The 21,605-nt window shown below is 58.3% G+C and overlaps 1 protein-coding gene across 2 annotated transcripts in view; it reads left to right on the forward strand.

Moving 5' to 3' along the window:
- Positions 1-6,825: 6,825 nt before the first annotated feature.
- The window catches only part of BCAR1 (BCAR1 scaffold protein, Cas family member), a 40,540-nt gene continuing 25,760 nt past the window's right edge, over positions 6,826-21,605 (forward strand). For both annotated transcript variants that reach the window (XM_077831261.1, XM_077831262.1), the window contains exon 1: positions 6,826-6,965. In XM_077831261.1, coding sequence (XP_077687387.1) covers positions 6,954-6,965 — 12 coding nt within the window. In that variant the 5' untranslated portion in view covers positions 6,826-6,953. The remainder of the gene's footprint in view (positions 6,966-21,605) is intronic.

Genomic DNA, 21,605 nt, shown 5'->3' on the forward strand with positions numbered 1-21,605 from the left:
CAGGAAGGAAAGAATCTTGAGCAAACTGCTCTCCCAGGGCGTTACCGGGGACAGGTTGCCATGGGCATTTCACCTCTGGGAGGATCAAACAAGGGGGTTGATTTGGCTCCATTTAGCAAACAAGGGGGTTGCAGAGAGGAAGAGAGAGAGAGAGAGAGAGAAATGAACAGCCCTTCCCCAGGTGCTCAGCCCAGCAATGCTGGATGGAGGGGGGTGGTCTGTCCTACCCCAGGCTGCAGACCTCATGATCAGTACAGCAGCCCTGTGGCTGCACTCCCCCACCCCCAAGGAGGAACAGACTGGGGGAGCTTCTCCCTCACTGCTGAGGCACATGGGGCTTCGGAGATTTCCTCTCCAGGGGCCACAGACCCTCAAGAGGCTCCTGAGATCTCCCCCTTTCTGTGCTCCAGTGCTGCTGCAAGCAGGAGGTGGCATGAGCATGGTGCTGTGGCTGTGGCTGGAGTCAGAGCCCTGCTCAAGGGCGAATCCAGGAGCTTCCACCTAGCAGGGCTGGAACAAGATGCCCAAACCAGGCCTGCTCATTCGCAGGGGGCTGCTGCAGGGCCAGACGAAGAAAAGCCCCTCCCAGGCACGCCCCAGGGAGATTGCAGGCAGATCATCACTAGCTATTGCATGTGGCCTGTTGACTACGTCCGGGGGGGTGGGGGGGTGTTGTGGCCAAGCACAGGGAACCCGGGCCGTGTCGCCGGGTGTGATCATTCTCCTCTGCTGGGACTGACTCTGTTCACAATCCATGGTCTTGCTTTCTGGCCACCAGCATATACATCTTTCATTGAAGGATCTCGGTATTCTTTACAGACATGCAGTGCTGGTGTTATGCCTCATAGAATCACAGAATATCAGGGTTGGAAGGGACCTCAGGAGGTCATCTAGTCCAACCCCCTGCTCAAAAGCAGGACCCATACCCAATTAAATCATCCCAGCCAGGGCTTTATCAACCCTGACCTTAAAAACTTCTAAGGAAGGAGATTCCACCACCTCCCTAGGTAACGCATTCCAGTGTTTCACCACCCTCCTAGTGAAAAAGTTTTTCCTAATATCCAACCTAAACCTCCCCCACTGCAACTTGAGACCATTACTCCTTGTCCTGTCCTCTTCCACCACTGAGAATAGTCTAGAACCATCCTCTCTGGAACCACCTCTCAGGTAGTTGAAAGCAGCTATCAAATCCCCCCTCATTCTTCTCTTCTGCAGACTAAACAATCCCAGTTCCCTCAGCCTCTCCTCATAAGTCATGTGTTCCAGACCCCTAATAATTTTTGTTGCCCTTCGCTGGACTCTCTCCAATTTATCCACATCCTTCTTGTAGTGTGGGGCCCAAAACTGGACACAGTACTCCAGATGAGGCCTCACCAATGTCGAATAGAGGGGGACGATCACGTCCCTCGATCTGCTCGCTATGCCCCTACTTATACATCCAAAAATGCCATTGGCCTTCTTGGCAACAAGGACACACTGCTGGCTCATATCCAGCTTCTCGTCCACTGTCACCCCTAGGTCCTTTTCCACAGAACTGCTGCCTAGCCATTCGGTCCCTAGTCTGTAGCTGTGCATTGGGTTCTTCCGTCCTAAGTGCAGGACCCTGCACTTATCCTTATTGAACCTCATCAGATTTCTTTTGGCCCAATCCTCCAATTTGTCTAGGTCCCTCTGTATCCTATCCCTGCCCTCCAGTGTATCTACCACTCCTCCCAGTTTAGTATCATCCGCAAATTTGCTGAGAGTGCAATCCACACCATCCTCCAGATCATTTATGAAGATATTGAACAAAACCGGCCCCAGGACCGACCCCTGGGGCACTCCACTTGACACTGGCTGCCAACTAGACATGGAGACATTGATCACTACCCGTTGAGCCCGACAATCTAGCCAACTTTCTACCCACCTTATGGTGCATTCATCCAGCCCATACTTCCTTAACTTGCTGACAAGAATACTGTGGGAGACCGTGTCAAAAGCTCCCACCACCCCCGCAGTGTTCCTCGAGCCATGGGACAGATGGGTCAAAACTGAGCCACACAGAGATATGCCAAGGTCCCCCAGTGGCAGAGTTGTGAATAGAAAGAGCCCAGAAGTCCTGACTCCCAGGCGCCTTTCTTTCAGCACTAGACAATACCACAGTGTTCGCTCCCATTCCCAGAAGCTGGATTCTCTTCATAGAATCATAGAATATCAGGGTTGGAAGGGACCTCAGGAGGTCATTTAGTCCCACCCGCTGCTCGAAGCAGGACCAATCCCCAATTTTTTGCCCCAGACCCCTAAATGGCCCCTCAAGGATTGAGCTCACAACCCTGGGTTTAGCAAGCCCATGCTCATACCACTGAGCTATCCCTCCCCCCTCTTGTGCAACTGTTTACAGCCATGCAAAGTGGCTGTAGAATTACCATAGACCCAGTGGCATTTCACGCCCAAATTGCACAGCTGTGAATGACCGCACAAGGGGAAGGGGAGCTGTGAACATGGCCCCCTGATTCTTTAGGAAGTGGTTTGATTCAAGGAAAACCCACCCATTCTCCCCCACCCCCACCCAGGCTGAACACATCCTCCTGTCCACAGAGAAATCAGCTCCACGGTTTTTTTTATCCAGAGATCTTGCAGCACTGCAGGAGGATCATCACCCCATTTTACAGATGGAGAAACTGAGTCACAGTTTTGCCTCAGGGTCACACAGTGAGTCACAGAGCCATTCTAACCTCCTTGATGCCCACAAAGCCCCAGGCCAGCTGGTGCAACGTGCAGCTGCTAAGATAATTGTCCTTGCCTTTCCTACTGCCTGCGCCAACCCCTCTATGCTGGCTCCTTCTCTTGTGCGGCACCCCGTTCCAGCTTCCTGTCTTTGTCTTACAAGCCCTTCATAGCTGTGTCGTCCCTCCTTACGTGTCCTCATTTCTTTCCACAGCATCCCCTCCACTCTGCCAGTGACACTTGCTCCTCTGCCCCCTTTCCTCTCCGTGGCTTGGCACGGCCTTCCTGCAGCGCCCACACAGCCATCACCCTGGGTGCGCCCAGGCCCAGGTACCAGAGCCCCGGGGATGCCTGCCAGGAGCTCGCCATCCAGGCCTGGGCGGTGGAGGCAGTGCTGGAGGACTGCGTATAATTCTCATATAAATTAAAGGCCAGCGGCGCTGCCAAGCATTGCATGGTCTTGCCCAGTGACATTTCTGACAGCGGGTCACTTTCTTTCCCTGAGAGCATTTCCCTCCTTCTCCCCTGACAACCTTCGTGGACAAAAAATCTGGTTTCATTCCCCCCCCCCCCCCCGCCATCAGATATATTTTTTTTTAAAGCAGCAGCAGCAGCCATTTTTTCTTCTGGTTTGTTGCCAACCCCTCCCCTCCCCCCCCCCCCCCCGTCAGCTGTGGGGGGTGGCGGGGAGACAAAACCCAAATCCTTGTTACAAGTGTGACAACAGTTTCATTTACATCACCAATTTTCATGGAGAAAAGAGATTCCCAGGGGGCTGCATTGTGTACATTCTGGTGGCACCTAGGGTCAGGGCCCAGGTGTGCCGGGTGCTATAGGAACAAGCAATAAGACAGTCCTTGCTCCAAAGAGCCCGGAGAGACACAGCATAGGAGGGAAAAGAACTTGCCCAGGGTCGCACAGCAGGAAGAGAAGCCAGGTCTCCTAACGCCGGTCCAGAGCACTATTCTGTCTGCCATGCAACCTTCCCTCCTACGTTGTACCTTTCCCCTGACCCTTTCAAGCTCTTCACAGCACGGGCCATCCATTCCTGCATGTTTGTACAGCACCACGCATGCTCTGGACACGATCGTAATACAATTAATAAGAGCTGGGCGTACAGCCCACTTATCCCGTCTACTGGTTCCTCTCTCCTCTGGGCTGTGCTTCCCCGTGGTCATCATCACTCGTATACATCTTTCAGTATGGTCTCAGGGCCCTAAGTTAGGTCTTGATCTCATCATGCTGGGCACAAAATGTCTACCCTTAAGAGACGGTGTAGTCACAGGCCAGGAGAAAGAATGGATTATCCCCATTTTATGGACGGGGCAGGGATGCTTGGAGTAGCTGTAAGCACGCATTGAAGCCAAGGAGATTACTCTCATGTTTTACGAGTGATGCCCATATGTAAGTGGTTTGCTGAACTGAAGCTGGATATTCAGCCTCCCTCAGTTCCCAGTGAGCCACATTTGGGGACAATGTATACCTTCAGATCAGCGGCACTGCTATGGGTACCCGCATGGCCCCACAGTATGCCAACATTTTTATGGCTGATTTAGAACAACGCTTCCTCAGCTCTCGTCCCCTAAAGCCCCTACTCTACTTGCGCTATATTGATGACATCTTCATCATCTGGACCCATGGAAAAGAAGCCCTTGAGGAATTCCACCATGATTTCAACAACTTCCATCCCACTATCAACCTCAGCCTGGTCCAGTCCACACAAGAGATCCACTTCCTGGACACTACAGTGCTAATAAACAATGGTCACATAAACACCACCCTATACCGGAAACCTACTGACCGCTATTCCTACCTGCATGCCTCCAGCTTTCACCCTGATCACACCACACGATCCATCGTCTACAGCCAAGCTCTGCGATACAACCGCATTTGCTCCAACCCCTCAGACAGAGACAAACACCTACAAGATCTCTGTCAAACTTTCTTACAACTACAATACCCACCTGCAGAAGTAAAGAAACAGATTGATAGAGCCAGAAGAGTTCCCAGAAGTTACCTACTACAGGACAGGCCTAACAAAGAAAATAACAGAATGCCACTAGCCGTCACCTTCAGCCCCCAACTAAAACCCCTCCAACGCATTATTAAGGATCTACAACCTATCCTGAAGGATGACCCAACACTCTCACAAATCTTGGGAGACAGGCCAGTCCTTGCCTACAGACAACCCCGCAACCTGAAGCAAATACTCACCAACAACCACATACCACACAACAGAACCACTAACCCAGGAACTTATCCTTGCAACAAAGCCCGTTGCCAATTGTGCCCACATATCTATTCAAGGGACACCATCACAGGGCCTAATAACATCAGCCACACTATCAGAGGCTCGTTCACCTGCACATCCACCAATGTGATTTATGCCATCATGTGCCAGCAATGCCCCTCTGCCATGTACATTGGTCAAACTGGACAGTCTCTACGTAAAAGAATAAATGGACACAAATCAGATGTCAAGAATTATAACATTCATAAACCAGTCGGAGAACACTTCAATCTCTCTGGTCACGCAATCACAGACATGAAGGTCGCTATCTTAAAACAAAAAAACTTCAAATCCAGACTCCAGCGAGAAACTGCTGAATTGGAATTCATTTGCAAATTGGATACTATTAATTTAGGCTTAAATAGAGACTGGGAGTGGCTAAGTCATTATACAAGGTAGCCTATTTCCTCTTGTTTTTTCCCCCCTTCCCCCCCCCAGATGTTCTGGTTTAACTTGGATTTAAAGTTGGAGAGTGGTCAGTTTGGATGAGCTATTACCAGCAGGAGAGTGAGTTTGTGTGTGTATGGGGGTGGGTTTTTGGAGGGGGGTGAGGGAGTGAGAGAACCTGGATTTGTGCAGGAAATGGCCTAACTTGATTATCATGCACAATGTGTAAAGAGTTGTCACTTTGGATGGGCTATCACCAGCAGGAGAGTGAATTTGTGTGGGGGGGGTGGAGGGTGAGAAAACCTGGATTTGTGCTGGAAATGGCCTAACCTGGTGATTACTTTAGATAAGCTATTACCAGCAGGACAGTGGGGTGGGAGGAGGTATTGTTTCATATTCTCTGTGTATATATAAAGTCTGCTGCAGTTTCCACGGTATGCATCTGATGAAGTGAGCTGTAGCTCACGAAAGCTCATGCTCAAATAAATTGGTTAGTCTCTAAGGTGCCACAAGTACTCCTTTTCTCAATAAGAGGCCAGTTTTTCCTAAGGGGTATCAAATCTGTCCCTAGGTGTCTCAGTAGAAACTGCTGGCCACTAAGCACTTTGGGAAATCCAGCTCTGATTTCAGAGCTGAGCTGTGGAAAATCCAGCCACACGTGCCAATCTGGCCCAAAGGACTTGTATGCACCAGAAAGTTCTATTGCTACAACAAACTCCAACTAATGTGGACACAATTAGACTGGTATTCAAGTGAGCAATTTCTGTATGAACCACACTGGTATAAGGTCCGTTATATGGGGAAAACTGGGTCCACCCTGAGGCTTTTACCAGTATTATTATTGTGGTAACAACTCACAGCCGCCTCTGGCATCATTCTAGCAGTAAAACTTGTAAGCCAGCCCGGCCAGAATGACTTGCCCAGGGTTACACAGGCGGTGTGTCAAAGCCAAGAATCAAAGCCCGATCTCCTGGGTCCGGGTCCAGTGCTCTGACCACCCAGTCTCTGTCACACACTCACTCACTCACACATCCCACCTATCGCACACACGTAGCCCATCTCGCTCACACACGCACACCCCACCCATCACACACAGCCCCTCTCTCTCGCTCGCTCACACACGCACACACAGCCTGTCTCTCTCGCTCTCACGCACACACCACCCATCACTCACACGCACAGCCCATGTCAATCATATACACACCCAAACCCCGCCCCCCTCACACACACTCGCACCCGCCCAGCCCGTCTCTCTCTTACACACGCGCGCGCGCTCCCCGGCTCGGCTCCCCCGCTGGGCTCGGCGCCGCCCCCTGCTCTCCCGGCCGCGGCCGGCGGTGGGCGGCGCTGGAGGCGGGCAGTTCCCTGGCCAGCCCGGCGCTGGCGGCCAGTCGGCCGGGGGAGCGCTGCGGTGCGGAGCTGCCGAGCCGAGCCGAGCCGGGCCGGGCCGCGCCGCGCCGCCTGGGCCCGCGGGACGATGCGCTGACGGGCCTGGGGCGGGCAGCCTGCGCCGAGCGCCGGGATCGCGGCTGTGCGGCCGGCGGGGCCCTGCCGGGGCCGCCCGGGGAAGATGAACTACCTGGTGAGTGCCCGGCCTGCGCCCCGCCCCGCCGGGGCCGGGGCCGGGGCCAGCCGGAGCCGCCCGCTGCGCAGCCGGGGGAGCGGACCGGAGCCCGGCTGGAGCTGGCGCTGGGGTCGGTGGCTGGGGGTGCCCGGAGCGGGGCCTCTCTGCCCGCCCGCCGGGCCCATCCCCGCTGCCTCCCGGCGCCCCCAGAGCGCCCGCGGCGGCCCGGGGGTGTCGCGCTGGGGCGGCTGGAGCTCGGCCCGCGGACGCCGCCGCGCGGAGGCGGATTCCCAGCCCCGCCCGCCTGCCCCGGGGAGCCGGACCCAGCTGCAGGGACGTGCCCGGGCCTGGGAGCTGCCGGGCGCCGCCCCCCGCGCCCCCCGCGGAGACAATGCGGAGCCCCCGGCGCTGGGAAGCCCGAGGCCGCGGCGAGTTTCCTGCTCCCGGCTCGCCCGCTGGCCGGGGCCCCAGGCTGCCTGCGGTTCCCGGCGCCCGCGGGGCCGGCCGGGCTGTGCCCTGTCCGCTGCGGTCCGGGACGTTCCCGGGATCGGCTCTGCCGGCCCCGGATCGTGCCCCTCTCGACGTGGCACGAGCCGCCCCGCGTGGCTCCTGCGGATCCTGATCTGGCCCCGGGCCGCCTCCCTGGTGAAGCCAGGGGCCAGGGCGGGCGCCTGGGTGGCAGCCATCCACAGCTGGCTCTAGTCCGGCCATGCCAGAGGGCGTGCGGGGGGCTGGGTTTTTCTCGCGGTGGGGGGCTCCGAGTGGCAGGGCTGCGGAGAAGTTGTCACAGCTACGGGCAGGGGCTGGTTTCTGTGCCGGGGGTCAGGATCTGGCCCAGCAGCCCGGAGGGGGTGGGGGACGGTGTTTCCGAGGTGTGGAGCTGCGCCTTTGTCCTTTGAAGGAGATCTGAAACAGAAACCAGTGGCTAAATCCCCTGGGCGAGGCTGTTGCCGGCCTGTGGCTGCTCAGGGACCTCCCTGTAACGAGTTTGTTGGGGTCTCAGGCCAGTTCCTGGAGGACCTGGCATGGCCTGCTCTAGAGCCCTCCATTTGCTCCCTTTGGTGCCCCCTTTGCCCCCGTGAGCTCCTCTCCCCCAGTGTCAGGGCAGGCACCTGCTGTACTTGCCCCTTGCATGTATCTGCCTCATGCCAGCAGTGCGCTAGGGTCCTCAGTGCTGGCTACCGTGGCAGCAGCGGGTGCAGGTCAGGTTTGCTTGGTGCTGCCCCTGCCCTAGGGGTGTGTCTGGGATGGGAAGCCCCAGCGCTGTCTGCCCAACATTGCAGTCCGCTCCGTGGATGTGGGTTTACAGCCTGGGTGACTGACCCAGGTGAAGGTGACCTGGCTGTGACATGGGCAATTAGCTGGGCTAAGCTGGGAGGCCAGGGGGCATATTTCCCCCATAGGATCCCCTCTCCCAGCAGCAGTATGGACCATTGCCCTGCCCCAGGCTAACATCGGCACCTAGCACCTGCCAGCCCAGGATCTCAAAGCTCTTAATGAGGTGATGGCCACCATCTTGGCTGAGAGGCCAGGACTCAAACTGATCACCTCCAGGGCTAACTGTGTGTGTCATATTCACCCATGACACTCAGTACCTTCATCTCCCCCATAGGGAGGGTCAGGGTCGGTATCCCCGGTTTACAGATTGGGACCTGCGGCTCGGAGAGGAAGTGACCTGCCCGGAGGTTGTGCAGCACGTCCGGCCAAGTGCCTTACTTCCAGGCCCTGCTCTCACCACCGGCCTGTGCTCCCTCCCTGACTCGGCCTCGTCTGGGATAGCACAAGACTCTAAGCAGGGGGCATTGCTCCCCACTCCCACCCTGCTGGTGTGTTCCTGGGTTACCCTTCAAACCCTGCCCCCCTCTTTTCTCTCTGCCCCCCAGGGAGCCCTTCCCACCACCGTCAGCTCCCTGTCATTGGGCTGCGAGTGCTGTCTGGCTCTCAGCACCACCCCATAATCAGCCAGGAGTGGGTGCCACAAGGCACTCCCAGCCCCTCTGTTGCTGGCCCCAGGAGCAAGGCCCAGGCCCAGCAGCACCCAGACCTCACTGGGCCACAGGGGCCAAGGAGGCGGGCCTGGAACCAGGCAAGCTGAGCTGGGAGTCTGGGGTCTAGAAGCATTTTACCATCCAAAACTGAACAGCTGGGCCTAGCAGGAGCCTGGGACTGTGCAGACTTGGGGCAGTGGGGCCCCAAGGCCCGTCAAGGACGGGTGCTGGATTTCGCCCTCCCAAGGCGAGGTTTACCATTGGTAACTGAAGGAGGAAGGAGGGAGCCGTTCCTGGGAAGAGGCCAACTGGGGGTGAATAACTGGCATGGCTGGTGGCTCGTGTGAGAGCGTAAGAGCTGTGCCTGTGCACGTCAGCCGGCCCCAGGGCACGTCGTTAATGATTCACCCGGCCGATAATCAGCAATCTCCAGGCCTAACTGATCCGGCTGTGTGAGTGCAGTACAGGGCCGGGAGAGCGGAGCGAGCTCCTTTCATGTCCGATTACAAGGCAGTGCTGAGTGGGGCGGCCGGAGCAGGGAGCCATGCGGCGCTAGCAAACTGTGAGAAGAGATGTGCCCTTGTCTCACCTGCCTTCCGCAGCGGCTCCCCTGGCATGCAGGTGGCATGCCCCTCAGGGCAGCGCCTGCACCTTGGGCTGGTGCTGAGCCATGCAAACCCACATGGGCCAGGCCTAGTGAGCGGGATCTTCCCCCAGGGCAGTGGTCTGTACACTCCCTTGCCGATCAGCGCTCCTGTGACACTGCACGCTATGGGCTCTCGTCACAGAGCGGAGTTCTGCGGTCTGGGAGTTTTTGGCTAATATACTGGCTGGTCCCCTTGCTCTGTTTAGCAGTTCTCTGTTTAACCCCTTCACACCCAGATTTGCCCAAGGTTTGCTTGAGCAAGAAGGATCAAACGAGTAGCAACTAGTGAGTGGAAAGGTGGGGTGGGCTGGTGGAGGGGGTGGGAGCCTGGGTTTGCTCCTGGCTCTGCCAGTTGGGTCCATTTCTTCTCCCACGTTTTGCCTTGTTCAGATTGCAGGCTCTGTGGGGCCGGGACTGTCTGTCACTGCGGGTACATACAGTGCCCAGCACAACGGAGCCCTGAATGCGCTTGTTACCATAATACACACCAATAATGAAGGGGGAGTTTGGGGCCTGTTGAGTTGATGGTCCCCCAAATGGAATCCATTCTTCTGCCTGGGCAGAGACGATAGACGCCTGTCAGAGGGCACGTGTTGGCTGCTAAGAACATGAGAGCGGCCAGACTGGGGAAGACCAATGGCCCACCTCGCCCAGTGTCCTGTCTTCTGACAGTGGCTAGTGCCAGGTGCTTCAGAGGTCATGAACAGAACAGGGCCATTGAGTGATCTGTTGTCCAGTCCCACCATTTGGCAGTCGGAGATTTAGGGACACCCAGAGCATGGGGTACAGTACAGGGGAGGGGAGCGACTCCTTTCATGTCAGATGACCATCTTGGCTAATAGCCATTGCTGGACCCATCCTCCATGCTGTACTAGCCCTCTCCAGCTGCCAGCAGCTGCCGTGTGTGGCTGTAAAACCAGGTGGCGTGGGGTTGTTCCAGGAACAGGGCGTGGCAAGTGCTGAGCTTATCTGTGTCTCTGCCTTTCGCTTTGCTGGGAAAGTGTCGCTCCCAGGACCTGGCTCTCCTGGCTGCCCCAAGGGAGGGTGAGGTGAGTGCTGGGTGTGAGGCTGAACCACAGTGCAGGCTGGGGAGGGACCTGCCATTTGTATGCCCCAAGGGTGCAGCTGCTGCACAAGAGCCTAAAATTGCTGGCGTGGGGCCCTGGGCAGGTCCTGACTGGAGGCTGAGCAGCACCCGCTTCGTCTCATTGGTTACCCTGCGCAGCTCCCAGTGGGGCTTGCTTCCAATCCCTGAGTAGGGCTCATGGCAGACCCCTCAGAGAAGGCAACCAGTGTGGCTAGTCTTCACCAGACAGCCGGGGAGAGCCAGTCTTGGTGAGGAAGGATGGCACAGTGGCTTAGTGTCCCAGACTGGGACTTGGGAGACCTGGGTTCAAATCCCTGTTCTGCCACCAACTACCTGGGTGACCCTGGTCAAGTCACGTAGCTGCTCTGTGCCTCAGTTTCCCCATCTGAACAATCAGGGTGTAGTGGGGGGGCAGCTGCCCCACTCCAGTAAAACAGGTTAAAAACAGGCCTGGAGAGGGCTGTGGCAGGGAAAAGCTAGGCTGATTGGGGAAGCAGCCACAGCTGTGGCCAGCTCAGTTAGGTTCCAGCTGGCCTGATAAAAGGGATGTGGGTCAGAAGTTGGAGGAGTCTCACTGTAGCCCTGGAGTGGGAAGGGCTAGCTGCCTGGGAGCAAGGTACCTGAAGAGGGGGAGTGCTGGGGAAAAGGGCAAGAGGAGCTCCAGCCTGGCAACTCCCCTGACTGCAGGCCTTGTTGAAGGCCTATGGAGGTACTGGGGCTGCAGAGGTGTAGCCTGGGATAGGCAAAGGCAGCAGGTCCTACCCCCTTGCCAATGATGAGTGGCCATTACAGACTGCAGTCTGCCCCAGTGAGCGGGGGCTAGATGATGACTGGCAGTAGCCACTGAGGCAAGGTGGATTTAGAGGGTTGGGGGTTTGCCTGGGAGGGGAGACCTAGAGTATAGGGGTACTGCTGGGGCAGAACACCAGGGTAAAGGGCACAGGGGTCTGGGAGGGACACAGGGCCAGCGGCAGGCGAGACACCAACCTGCAGAGGGCGTGCTGTAAGCTGGAAAAGAGCTAATTCCTAGATGACCAGCAGGAGGCGCTGCACCGGTGAGTCATCGCTTTGCTACAGATGGTGTCAGGGTTCCCTCCCCCCGCTGAACTGTGGGGTACAGATGTGGGGACCCTCATGAAAGACCCCCTAAGCTTAGCTTAGGTTAAAAACTTCCCCAAGGCACAAATCCTTCCCTGTCCTTGGATGAGTACTGCTGCCACCACCAAGTGAGTTAGACAAAGATTCAGGAAAAGGACCACTTGGAGTTCCTGTTTCCCTAAAATATCCCCCCAAGCCCCTTCACCCCCTTTCCTGGGGAGGCTTGAGAATAATCTACCAACCAGATAGGTAAACAAGGTGAGCACAGACCAGACCCTTGGGTTTTTAGGACGCTAAAAACCCATCAGATTCTTAAAAAACAGAACTTTATTATAAAGAAAAAGTAAAAGAAACACCTCTGTAAAATCAGGGTGGAAGGTAATTTTACAGGGTAATAGGATTTAAAACATAGAGGATTCCTCTCTAGGCAAAACTTCAAAGTTACAAAAAACAGGGATAAACCTCCCTCTTAGCACAGGGAAAATTCACAAGCTAAAACAAAAGATAAGCTAATGTATTTCCTTCCTATTACTTACAATTTGTAGTCTTAGGTGCTTAGTTCAGGTATGGCTTTAAGAGATGTATTTTCCCTGCCCTGGTTCCTCGCTGACCCAGAGAGAACACACAGAAACACAGAACAAAAATCTTCTCCCACAGATTTGAAAGTATATTCTCCCCTTATTGGTCCTTTTGGTCAGGTGCCAACCAGGTTATCTGAGCTTCTTAACACCTTACAGGTAAAGGAGGGATTTTATGCTACCCTTAGCTGTATGGTTATGACAGAGTGTAATAGCATGGGCCTGCCTCCCAGGGGTTTGGGAGGTTACATATGGGCTCAGGTGCTGTGGTAGTAGGGGCCAGATAAATACCATAGATAAGTGAGCACTTGAGGGTTTATGCACTGTGTTGGACCCTCGCCTGGTCACTTGCCAGAGGTGGTGGAGCAGAGCTGAGCTGAGGCCACTGGGAGGTACTTTGGGCCAGTCTCGTAAGGCAGGAGGTCACCTGGTCAGGGCAGGCTCTGCTGTGGTCTAGGGGGGCAATGGCCAGAGGGCAGGCATGGGGAGGCGGAGCTCAGCGTCTGCTGTGGTGTGGGACAGGACACACCTGGTGTGGGACAGTGCGAGATAGGCCCTGGTGGACCCAGCGCTGGGGGCAGAGGGTGAAGAGACCGAGGTACGGAGGCCAAGGAGCAAAGGGCAGAGCAGCTCCTGGGACTGCTCTGTCCTCAGGGGAGGGGAGGCAGCCCACGTGGCTCACAAGCCTCTTTGCGAAGACCTCCACTAGAGCCTCCTTGCAGGTGCTGCTGCTGCAGTGACAGGCCGCAGCTCGTGTGACGGGCCTAGTTCGGGGGGCGTGCTCTGCCCCTTGCACACAGTGGCTGCCCAGGCACCTGGCAGCTGCCTGCTCCCATCCCTGAGAGGGACATACTCTGATGGCGTGATGGTGAGCAGACTGCAGGCCAGGGTTGCCCCAGTCCCGGAGGGGTAATGCGGGGAGCAGCCTTTCCTAAACAAGGGTCCCACCCCTGGGCAGCAGTGTCTGAACGAAGCCCAGGGCTCCTGGAGGGCTCAACTCCAGGCAGTGAATGTGGCTGTGGGTGTGAGCCCACTCGTGCCAGGGCATCCCCAGGCATGGGTGATCAGAGACTTGGCTCCCCCATCTCTGTGTGCGGCAGCTGGGACTGGGTGCTGCTGGGGTGGGGGCGAATGGTACCTGGGCAAGACGCCCCTGGCAGACCCCCCACGGCCAAACTGCAGCCAGGAGGGAGCAGAGAATCCAGGGGGATCCCTGAGCAGGAGTTGCCGAGGCCCTTCCCTGCCTGGCGCTGGACTACGCCTTGCCCACGGTGGGCACTGGGACCCAGCACCCAGGCTCCACGTGCTCCTAGCCTGCAGGCGCAGGGCAGGGCCTGTCTGCAGGAACAGCTCCTGCTGCAGCTGGCGTGCTGAGCTCCAGGGTCATGTCTGGGCAGGACGAGCCGGTGGGGGGGTGGTGCTCCCATCCGGCTGCCTCCTCGCTCGCATCAGCTGGGCGCACCTGGGGCTGGGTGAGCTCAGCCTGCAGTGCCCACCGGATGGCGCTCTCCCACGGGAGTCCCAGCTGTGCTAGTGCTCTGGACGGGGGCCTTTGCGGGTGGCTCTGGTGGCAGGTGTTTGTATGTGGGGGACGAGGAGGGAGCAGCCGATGGGGGAGGACAATAAATCTGCAGCAGCAGCAGCTGCTCTGCTGGGCTCCTCCTGCCAGTCAGATGCAGGGGGGAGTGGGGAGGGTGAATACAGTGCTGTGTCTACACAGAGAGCAGGGCCCAGACTGTTCTGGGAGCATCCGAACTTTGGCCTCAGCCCTGCTGCGGCAGAGGAGAGGGGCCCTGCGAGGGGCTGGGACGGTTCCCCAGCTGCCATGGGAAGAGCACGTGGCTTGGCTGCTGTGATCAGCACCGTGGGGTGCTGCTGGGTCCCATCTACCCAGGGTGGGCTGCGTTAGCCAATGAACCTGGCTCGCAGGCTGCTCCTGGATCCCGCTGGGTGAAAGGCAGTAATGTCCGGAGGTGGCCTTGCAGCAGGAGGTTGTATCGTGACTGCGGATCTCCCAGTGGCCTGGCAGCTGGAGCCAGCCTGGTGTCCGGGGGGTACCTGCCCTCACCTGCCCCCGGGGAGACAATCAGGGCTCGGAGAAACCCCTGATCAGACCCAGAGCGTTGTTAGATCCCATCTCTAGAGCTGAGTCCGGGGAGCCACTTACAACACAGGGAAACACTTGTGTAGAGGGGACCTGGCCACGCTGCCAGCACTAGGCCAATCTGGTTACCGGCATGTGGTTCGGTCCATGTGTGATCCCACTGGGAGCAGGCCAGGGCACCAGTGGGTGCTCATAGGGATAGTGAGGCCTGGCCCCTTGCAGCGGGTACCCCCCAGACACCAGCTCCGGAAGGGGGCAGATCAGTTGCCAGGGTTTGGAATGATTTGGGCCTCACTTGTCATCATTGCAAAGCAAGACGCACATGAACCCATCCACCCGCAGGCGCCCCACACATGCACCCAACTGGAGTCCTTCGTTGGGGGCTGAATCGCCCTGGTGGGGCTGGGCAAGCTAAGGGCAGCCCAAGACACCGTTGCTCTGAGTTTCCCTCTGCTCAAGCCTGCCTCCGAGATAGGCCCAGACCCTCTGCTGCCGCCCCTAGCACGGCATGATAGGCTCTTCAGTCCTTCGTCCCCACCTGGCAGCCACTATGAGCACCCTGAAGGGGCAGGGGCATTACCTGGGCGTGGTCAGCAAAGGGGTTCTCTGCAGCTCGGTGCCCAAGGGAAGGGCTAGAAACCAGTCATGGGAGTGGTAGAGTGGGGAAAGGAAATGCCATTATGAAGGTAACAGACCTCCCCGAGGGTCATAGCACTGGGCTGAGCCCCAAGCTGCTACTGGATTGTGTGCGCTAATGCCCTCTAGTGTCCAGAATTGGGCCTGTTTGGCAATATGCCATAGGCCCTATACTGCTAATGGCTAGTGGAGAGTCTCCTGTAGCTCAAGTGGCAGAGTCCTGTGCAGGAGATTCTGGCTTCTCTCCCCACTGCGCCCAGCATGTCCTGAGTGGCTAGGGCGGGCAGCGCCATGACAACCTTCAAGTCTTGGCAGTGGGGGAATTGTTATGATACCAAACCCAGTGGAGGCTCAGGTCTTTCCCATGGGTTCCTTCTGCCCCGTTACCACGAGTGCAGTAGTGTTCTCCCTCCTGGGAAGCTTCCAGTCCTGCCATATGGCTGCTGTGTTCAGGGCCTGCAGCCCCATCTTATGCGGGGAAGGGGATGGCAGAGGCCCTGGGTTACCCTCATTGGGTTGGGACCAGCCCAGCGGTGTGGCATATTGAGGCCCCTCGCCTGAGCTCGGAGGTGAGGGGGACTCCCCCAGCAGAGGGACTGGCTGGCTGGCTTAGCAGATGGAGGATTTACAGCCTGTGAGTTTGTCCCTGCTCTGAGACAGCCAGCAGTGTTTGGGTGGCCATGTGGCCCAGCCAGCTAGGAGCCAACCTGGCCTCTGGTCCCAGCTCTGCCGTTGACTCACGTGTGACCTTGGGCAAGTCTCTGAGCGTGTGAACCGGGCTTGCCAACGCTGGCCTCCCATGTAGCTCCATCCCAGGGAGGGGCGTGGTGTTGTGCCCGATGAGCATTGGCTGTGAGGGTGTCTGGGTCTGTTAGTGCTGGGATCTCTGAGAATTGGGGTGGATCCCAGCACCATGCATCTGGGGAGCTGAAAACGGTTCCTTAGCCATCCTGGGGAAAATAATCATCCTTGGCTCTTGCTCTGCATTAATCTCAGTGCACTTTGCTGGGGGTCAGTGTCATCTCCATTTTACAGCTGGGGAAACTGAGACACAGCGGGGAAGTGACTTGCCTGTGCTCACCCAGCAGAGTTGGGAATAGAACCCAGGCTTTTCAAGTCCCAGTTGACTGCTCTGTCCACTAGGCCAGGCTGCCTTCACCCTTCTTGTGTTTTCCCGTTGTTGGTGTCTCAAGGAAGGGGTACATTTGGCCAGTGTTGGCTTTACCACGGCATCAGTGGCTCCATGGTGCCGGGCCCACACTCAGAAGGGGCCCCGGTGTCAGGACCGTGGCCCCAACTCCCCTCCCCACTCTGCCCCGAGGCCCCACCCAACGCTGACTCCTCTTCACCTGCCTCCCCACTTCTGGCCCCTGAGTGTGGGGCCAGTAGTGCAGCTGGGTTGGGCGGGCTTCTGGGGCTCACATCCCAGGGATCTGATCCACTCTCCAGCATGGCTCTGGCTTAGGCAGTCTCTGCTGCCTGCCATCTGTGAGGCCTTGCCCACCTCCCCAGGCCAAACTGCTTGGGACCAGGGCATGGGCAGGGCTGTCTTGGGCAATGCATGGGTCTTGGCTGGCCCCTCCAGGCAAGTGGGTCCTGAGGGAGCCCGGCCCAGGCAGGCCCCACTCCCGCTTTGTCCTTGCTGATTGCACTGCTCCTGAGGGGCCAGAGCGATCCCCGACCAGCCCCAGCTGTGGTGCTGTCTCAGCCCACACATGGACATAGTCGCTTCCCAGTGGGCGGTGAGTGTGGCTGGGGGACAGGCAGGGTGTGGGGGAGTGGGTCTCGGGGGGATCTGGGGCAGGGGTCTGTGTGTGTGGGCGCTTTGGGCACTGGGGGGGGTCTGTGTCGGGTACTCCTGGAGGAATGAAAACCGGTCCCCCTGCAGATTTCTTTGCTTCCTTTTAGAAAGTGAGGGAGAAGAAAAGGGAAGCAGCCCTTGGGAGGAGCGGGGGGACTGGGAATGCCCATGGGCATTGCCCCCAAACAGAGGAAGGTGTGGGGGGCCCACAGGGTCACATGCCACTGCCCCCCCTTCTGTGAGTGCCGAGTTGCCCAGCTGAAAAAAGAGGCTGTTGCTCCACTGACTTTGCAGCTGGACCCCAGCGTCTCGGCCTCCTGCTGGGTGAGCCCCCTCCCCCCGCGCGTTGGGAGCCCCCTGTTTTCGGTGTGACAGAGTGACCCCTGTGGGGCGTGGCAGGGAGCAGGCTGGGGAGGGGATGGAGCGGTGGGGATGGAAGCAGGTGGGAGGGGGAGGGGAGGGGAGGGGGAAGGAAGTGGAGGGGAGGGGATGGGGACGGAGCGGTGGGGAAGGGACAGGTGGTATGGGAAGCGGGAGCCCGGCATGCAACATCCCATCAGCAGCAACTGGGACTCCCCCATTAAGTAGGCCCATCACACCCCCACCCTGACAAGCCCCATCTCCCCTGCACCTGGACCACTGGGATGAGCCCCCCACACACTCCCACTGAGTCCCACCAGCTGCACTAGGACCCCCACCCAAATGAACCCCACCTCCTCTGCACCCAGACCCCCCAGCTGAGCTCCCCACACCTAGATACCCCCCGCTGAGCCCCAACCACCTTCACTTGGAAGCCCCTGCAGAGTCCCACGGCCCCTGCACCTGGGACATTCCCTGTGCATCCAGATCCCCCACTGAGCTGCCCGCACCCAGATTGCCCCACACAGAAACCTCTCACCCCCACCTGGATCCCCCCCACTAAGTCCCTCTGCACTTGGATCCTGCTGCTGGGCTGAGCCTGCTCACCCACCCCGGTGCGCCTGGCGCAGAGGGGCAGGGCTCCAGGGTGTTTCTGGGGCAGGCCTGGCCCTTTCGCTGTGTCAGGGTCGGGTGCAGCCTCACTGCCCAGTCCCTGTCCCAGGGCTGGGGGAGGCTGCAGGGTGATCTCCCACCTCCATGCAACCGGTGGCCTCTGCTCCTCACTGCCAGGCTGGAGCTTCCATATTTATTGGCAAAAAAAAATTGCGGAATTTTAAAATATTGTGTGCGGAATGAGGGGGGCGCTGGGCAGTGCGGGGGGCGCTGGGCGGGCAGTGTGGTGTGCAGGGCACTGTGCAGTTTTGGTCAGAGGCCAGCAGGGAACCTCTCTGGGCGGGGGATGCTGGGCATAGGGTCAGGTCTCAGTGAGGGGGTGCTGGGCATAGGGATCTGTGGCTGGAGGTCTCTGGGCAAGAGGGTGCTGGGCATAAGGGCAGGGCACTGGGCAGGCTGGCAGCACAGGGCTGGGCGTGGCAGTGTGCGTCTGTGGCTGTAAGTATGTAAATGGTGCCCTCTTGCTGGGCTGCACGGAGCGCGGCTGCTCCTGCCATGCCGTGGCCTGCCTCATTGTCCCCGGCCGGCCCCTCACTCTGGGGACCGACCCCCCCCACCCCACCCCATGCCATATTGCTCCCAAGGGGGCCCACAAATATGTTTGGCGCTGGGCCCAAAAAAAGTTAATCCAGCCTTGCACCTGGCCCCGACTCCCTGCAGTGACTCCCAAGTGGATTCCGCGCCCCAGCGTCTGCCTGCTGGCTGCCTTCGCCCGGCTGTGTCTGGGAGTGACACCAGTTGGGTTTGGGTCGGCAGCACAGGGGGAATCCTCAAAACTGCTTAGCAAACAGCCCTGTGGGGCTCAGGCGTGCCTCAGGCCTCGCCTGATGCAGCAATCCAGCAGAGCTTGGAGCTTCCGCCCAGCAGTTTTCTGTGCCCCAGGTTTGTCCTGGGCCAGAGGATGAATGCACCTGAGCAAGGAGGAAGAGGTGCAGGATTTCCCTGCAGGGCTGCTGATGCTCCTCTTTTGAGAGCTACTGGACAAGCCCTGTGGCACAAACAGACCAGCTGGTTGAAGCAGGTTGGTTGCTGGTCCAGCTCACCATGGGGAGGGGCTGCTATGGGGCCAGCCAAGGGCTGGGGAGTTGAGCTGCGTCGTGAACGTCTGGCGCTGCCCCAGGTGGAGCTGTGTGCCCAGCTTTGCTGGGTGCTGTCTCTGGGTCAGGTAGGACCATCCCGGTAAGAACTGGCCCTACCTCTGGGACTGGCTGACTTGCAGGGTTGGTGATGAATTCCAGAGCTCCTCCAAGCCAGGTCAGGACTGAGATCCAGCCCAGGGCAGCTGGGCTTCCAGGCTGTGTGTCACGAGTGGGGAGGGTCTCGGAGCAGATCCCTGTCACTGAGACCTTCACCGCCACAGCTGGCATCAAACTGGTCCCTTGGGGCAGCCAAAGCAGAGGGGGCGTGTGCAGAATGGAACGTGGCCGTTTCCGCCTCGCCAGAGGTAGTGGCGAGAGAGGGCATCAGACTCTGATTTGCCACCCTCTGCTAGCAAAGGCAGCTCCGGCCAAGTCCTGCTGGGATTTCCAGTTTTCTCCTCCATCGAGTTGGGACACAGGATCCTCAGCAACATCCACTCCTCCCTATTGCTCATTCACTGGCTGCCCCGTGATGCCCCTCAGGACAGCGCAGCCCCCTAGGACGAGACTGAACGCCCAGAATCCCCGTCCTTGGCTTGCCAGCAAGCCCAGGGCCAGCCAGTGGGAGTTCAGGCTGCACAGAGCAGGTGCACCTGGGTTGTGCTGCCCATTCCCGGGGGCTCAGCAGTCACGCTGTCATGGCATGGCGGTTTCCCATGTTGTCGTAATAAATCACCCTCCTGACATGTAGAGCCGGGAGCCCTCCTGGCTGGCCAGTGTGAGGGTAGGGAAGAGGCCGTTACAGCGAATGAGCAGTGATCCGGTGGCTAATGTCCAATTCTCCACCAATCACAAGCTGGGGGTGGGCAGGGAGCAGTTCTTCATTGTGTGACTGGGCCGCGTCTGGCTCCCGGATCCAGGAGGTTGCTCTACAAACAGCCGTTTTGTTGTTCTACGTGAAATGTTCTTGGGGCTTTTCTCTCTGTGTTTCTGGCCAGGCGCCTGCCAGCCTGCTCCCACCCAAAAGGCCTACTCACCCACAGGCATAACTGCTCCGCTCTCAAACTGTGGCACGTGGCATGGCCCTGCCTGGCACGCTCCAAGCCTCTCCACCCAGGAGTGTAGGAGACGTGACCTGCAGCCTTTGCTGCCCAGAGGGTGGGAGAGGGTCCCCATTCATCGCAGACTGCAGGGCCGGAACAGATGCTGCCAGGGCTACGTGTGACTCTCAGCCTGCCCGCCCCATGGCAGCGAGTTGATCAGCCATCCCCTCTCGCCTGTATGAACTGCTCTTGTGCCCTTCCCTGCTGTGCCCAGGCTGCTAGTCAGAGCCCAGCCTGCCCTGCCGCCTTTGCTGGGTCTGCCAACAGGGCAGCAGAGTAAAGAGTTGCCGGCTGGGCTGGAGTGTGGGAAGGTGTTGAACTCCCTGCATTCTCTCCTCCTTCCTTTGAACAGCAGGAGGTGCCCCCATGGATCAGGCCTCACCCAGTCTGATTGTTGTTGAGGGGCAGACGCGTGCTCCCTTCCTTGCAGCAGGGAGGCAACGGGCCCAGGCTTGTGCCCTGCCATGCTTGGGGCATGGGGGCGGCTGGCTTGCTGCTGGCCGGTGGTTCCCCAGAGAAGCCGTGAGGCAGGAGCATTAACAACACACACTTGGGTCATACGCCTGGAGGCCCCCAGCAAAGGTGTCTGGGGGACCCGATGGTCAGGGGGAGCGATTAGCAGGGGGAGAGCTCCAGCGTGACCCTGGTGTTAGCAGTGCCAGGGCTGGCATTGGGGGCTACCAGTGGTGTCAGTTTCCGCAGGGCTCTAATTCCAGCAGTGCCGCTCCTCGTAGCAGCCGTGCTGCCGGCTCCAGGGAACAGCCTCAGAGCTGATCCCTGGCACAAACATGCATTGTTCCACGGGGCTGTGAGCAGGAGGGTCCCCCCACCCGTGCTTGGGCCTTGTGCCAGCGAAATGCCCTCAGTTAATCCTGGGCTGGATTTTTTCCTTTCCAAGGGACCTGTGAATGGTCAGGGGGCAACTGAAGGACTGGCAGGTTGGGGGTACCATTGCCGAGGCTGGTGTCGCGCCAGCAGCTTCCACCAAGCAGGGCAGCACAGGGTGCGTTTGAGTCTTCCCAGTCCGGTAGCCCTGGCGTGAATCCAGGGGTTCGGCTAGTGGACTGAATTCCAGTGGCCTTTAGGAGCAGTTGCTTTGCTGTGTGGGACGCCAGCAGGATCAGGCAGGGGTGCGGTGGTTGTGGGGAAGGGAGGGGGACATACTTCGGACATCTGTGGGGGAGAGGAGGAAATTCCCCCCATGCGGGACCTGGAGACCCCTCTGGGCAGCCACGGGAAGTCCTATTCCACTGGGAAGCCGTTGTTCTCTGTGACCTCGGCCAAGTCACTTTCCCTTGCTGTGCCTCAGTTTCTCCGTCTGTTACATAGAGGTAATGACTCTTCCCTAGGGCCCAGCAGTGAATGTGAGGCTGGACTCAGTGATGCTGGGTGGTGCTTTTGAGATAACTGGGGGTCATCCCTTTAGACAACAACACCCCCCGCCCCCCATCTCCTTGGCAGAGCATTGGGTCATCCAGTTAGATGTGGATTTCTGTTTCCATCTGT

The sequence above is a fragment of the Eretmochelys imbricata genome, chromosome 12 (assembly GCF_965152235.1).
Source record: "Eretmochelys imbricata isolate rEreImb1 chromosome 12, rEreImb1.hap1, whole genome shotgun sequence".
Taxonomy (NCBI): Eukaryota; Metazoa; Chordata; order Testudines; family Cheloniidae; genus Eretmochelys; species Eretmochelys imbricata.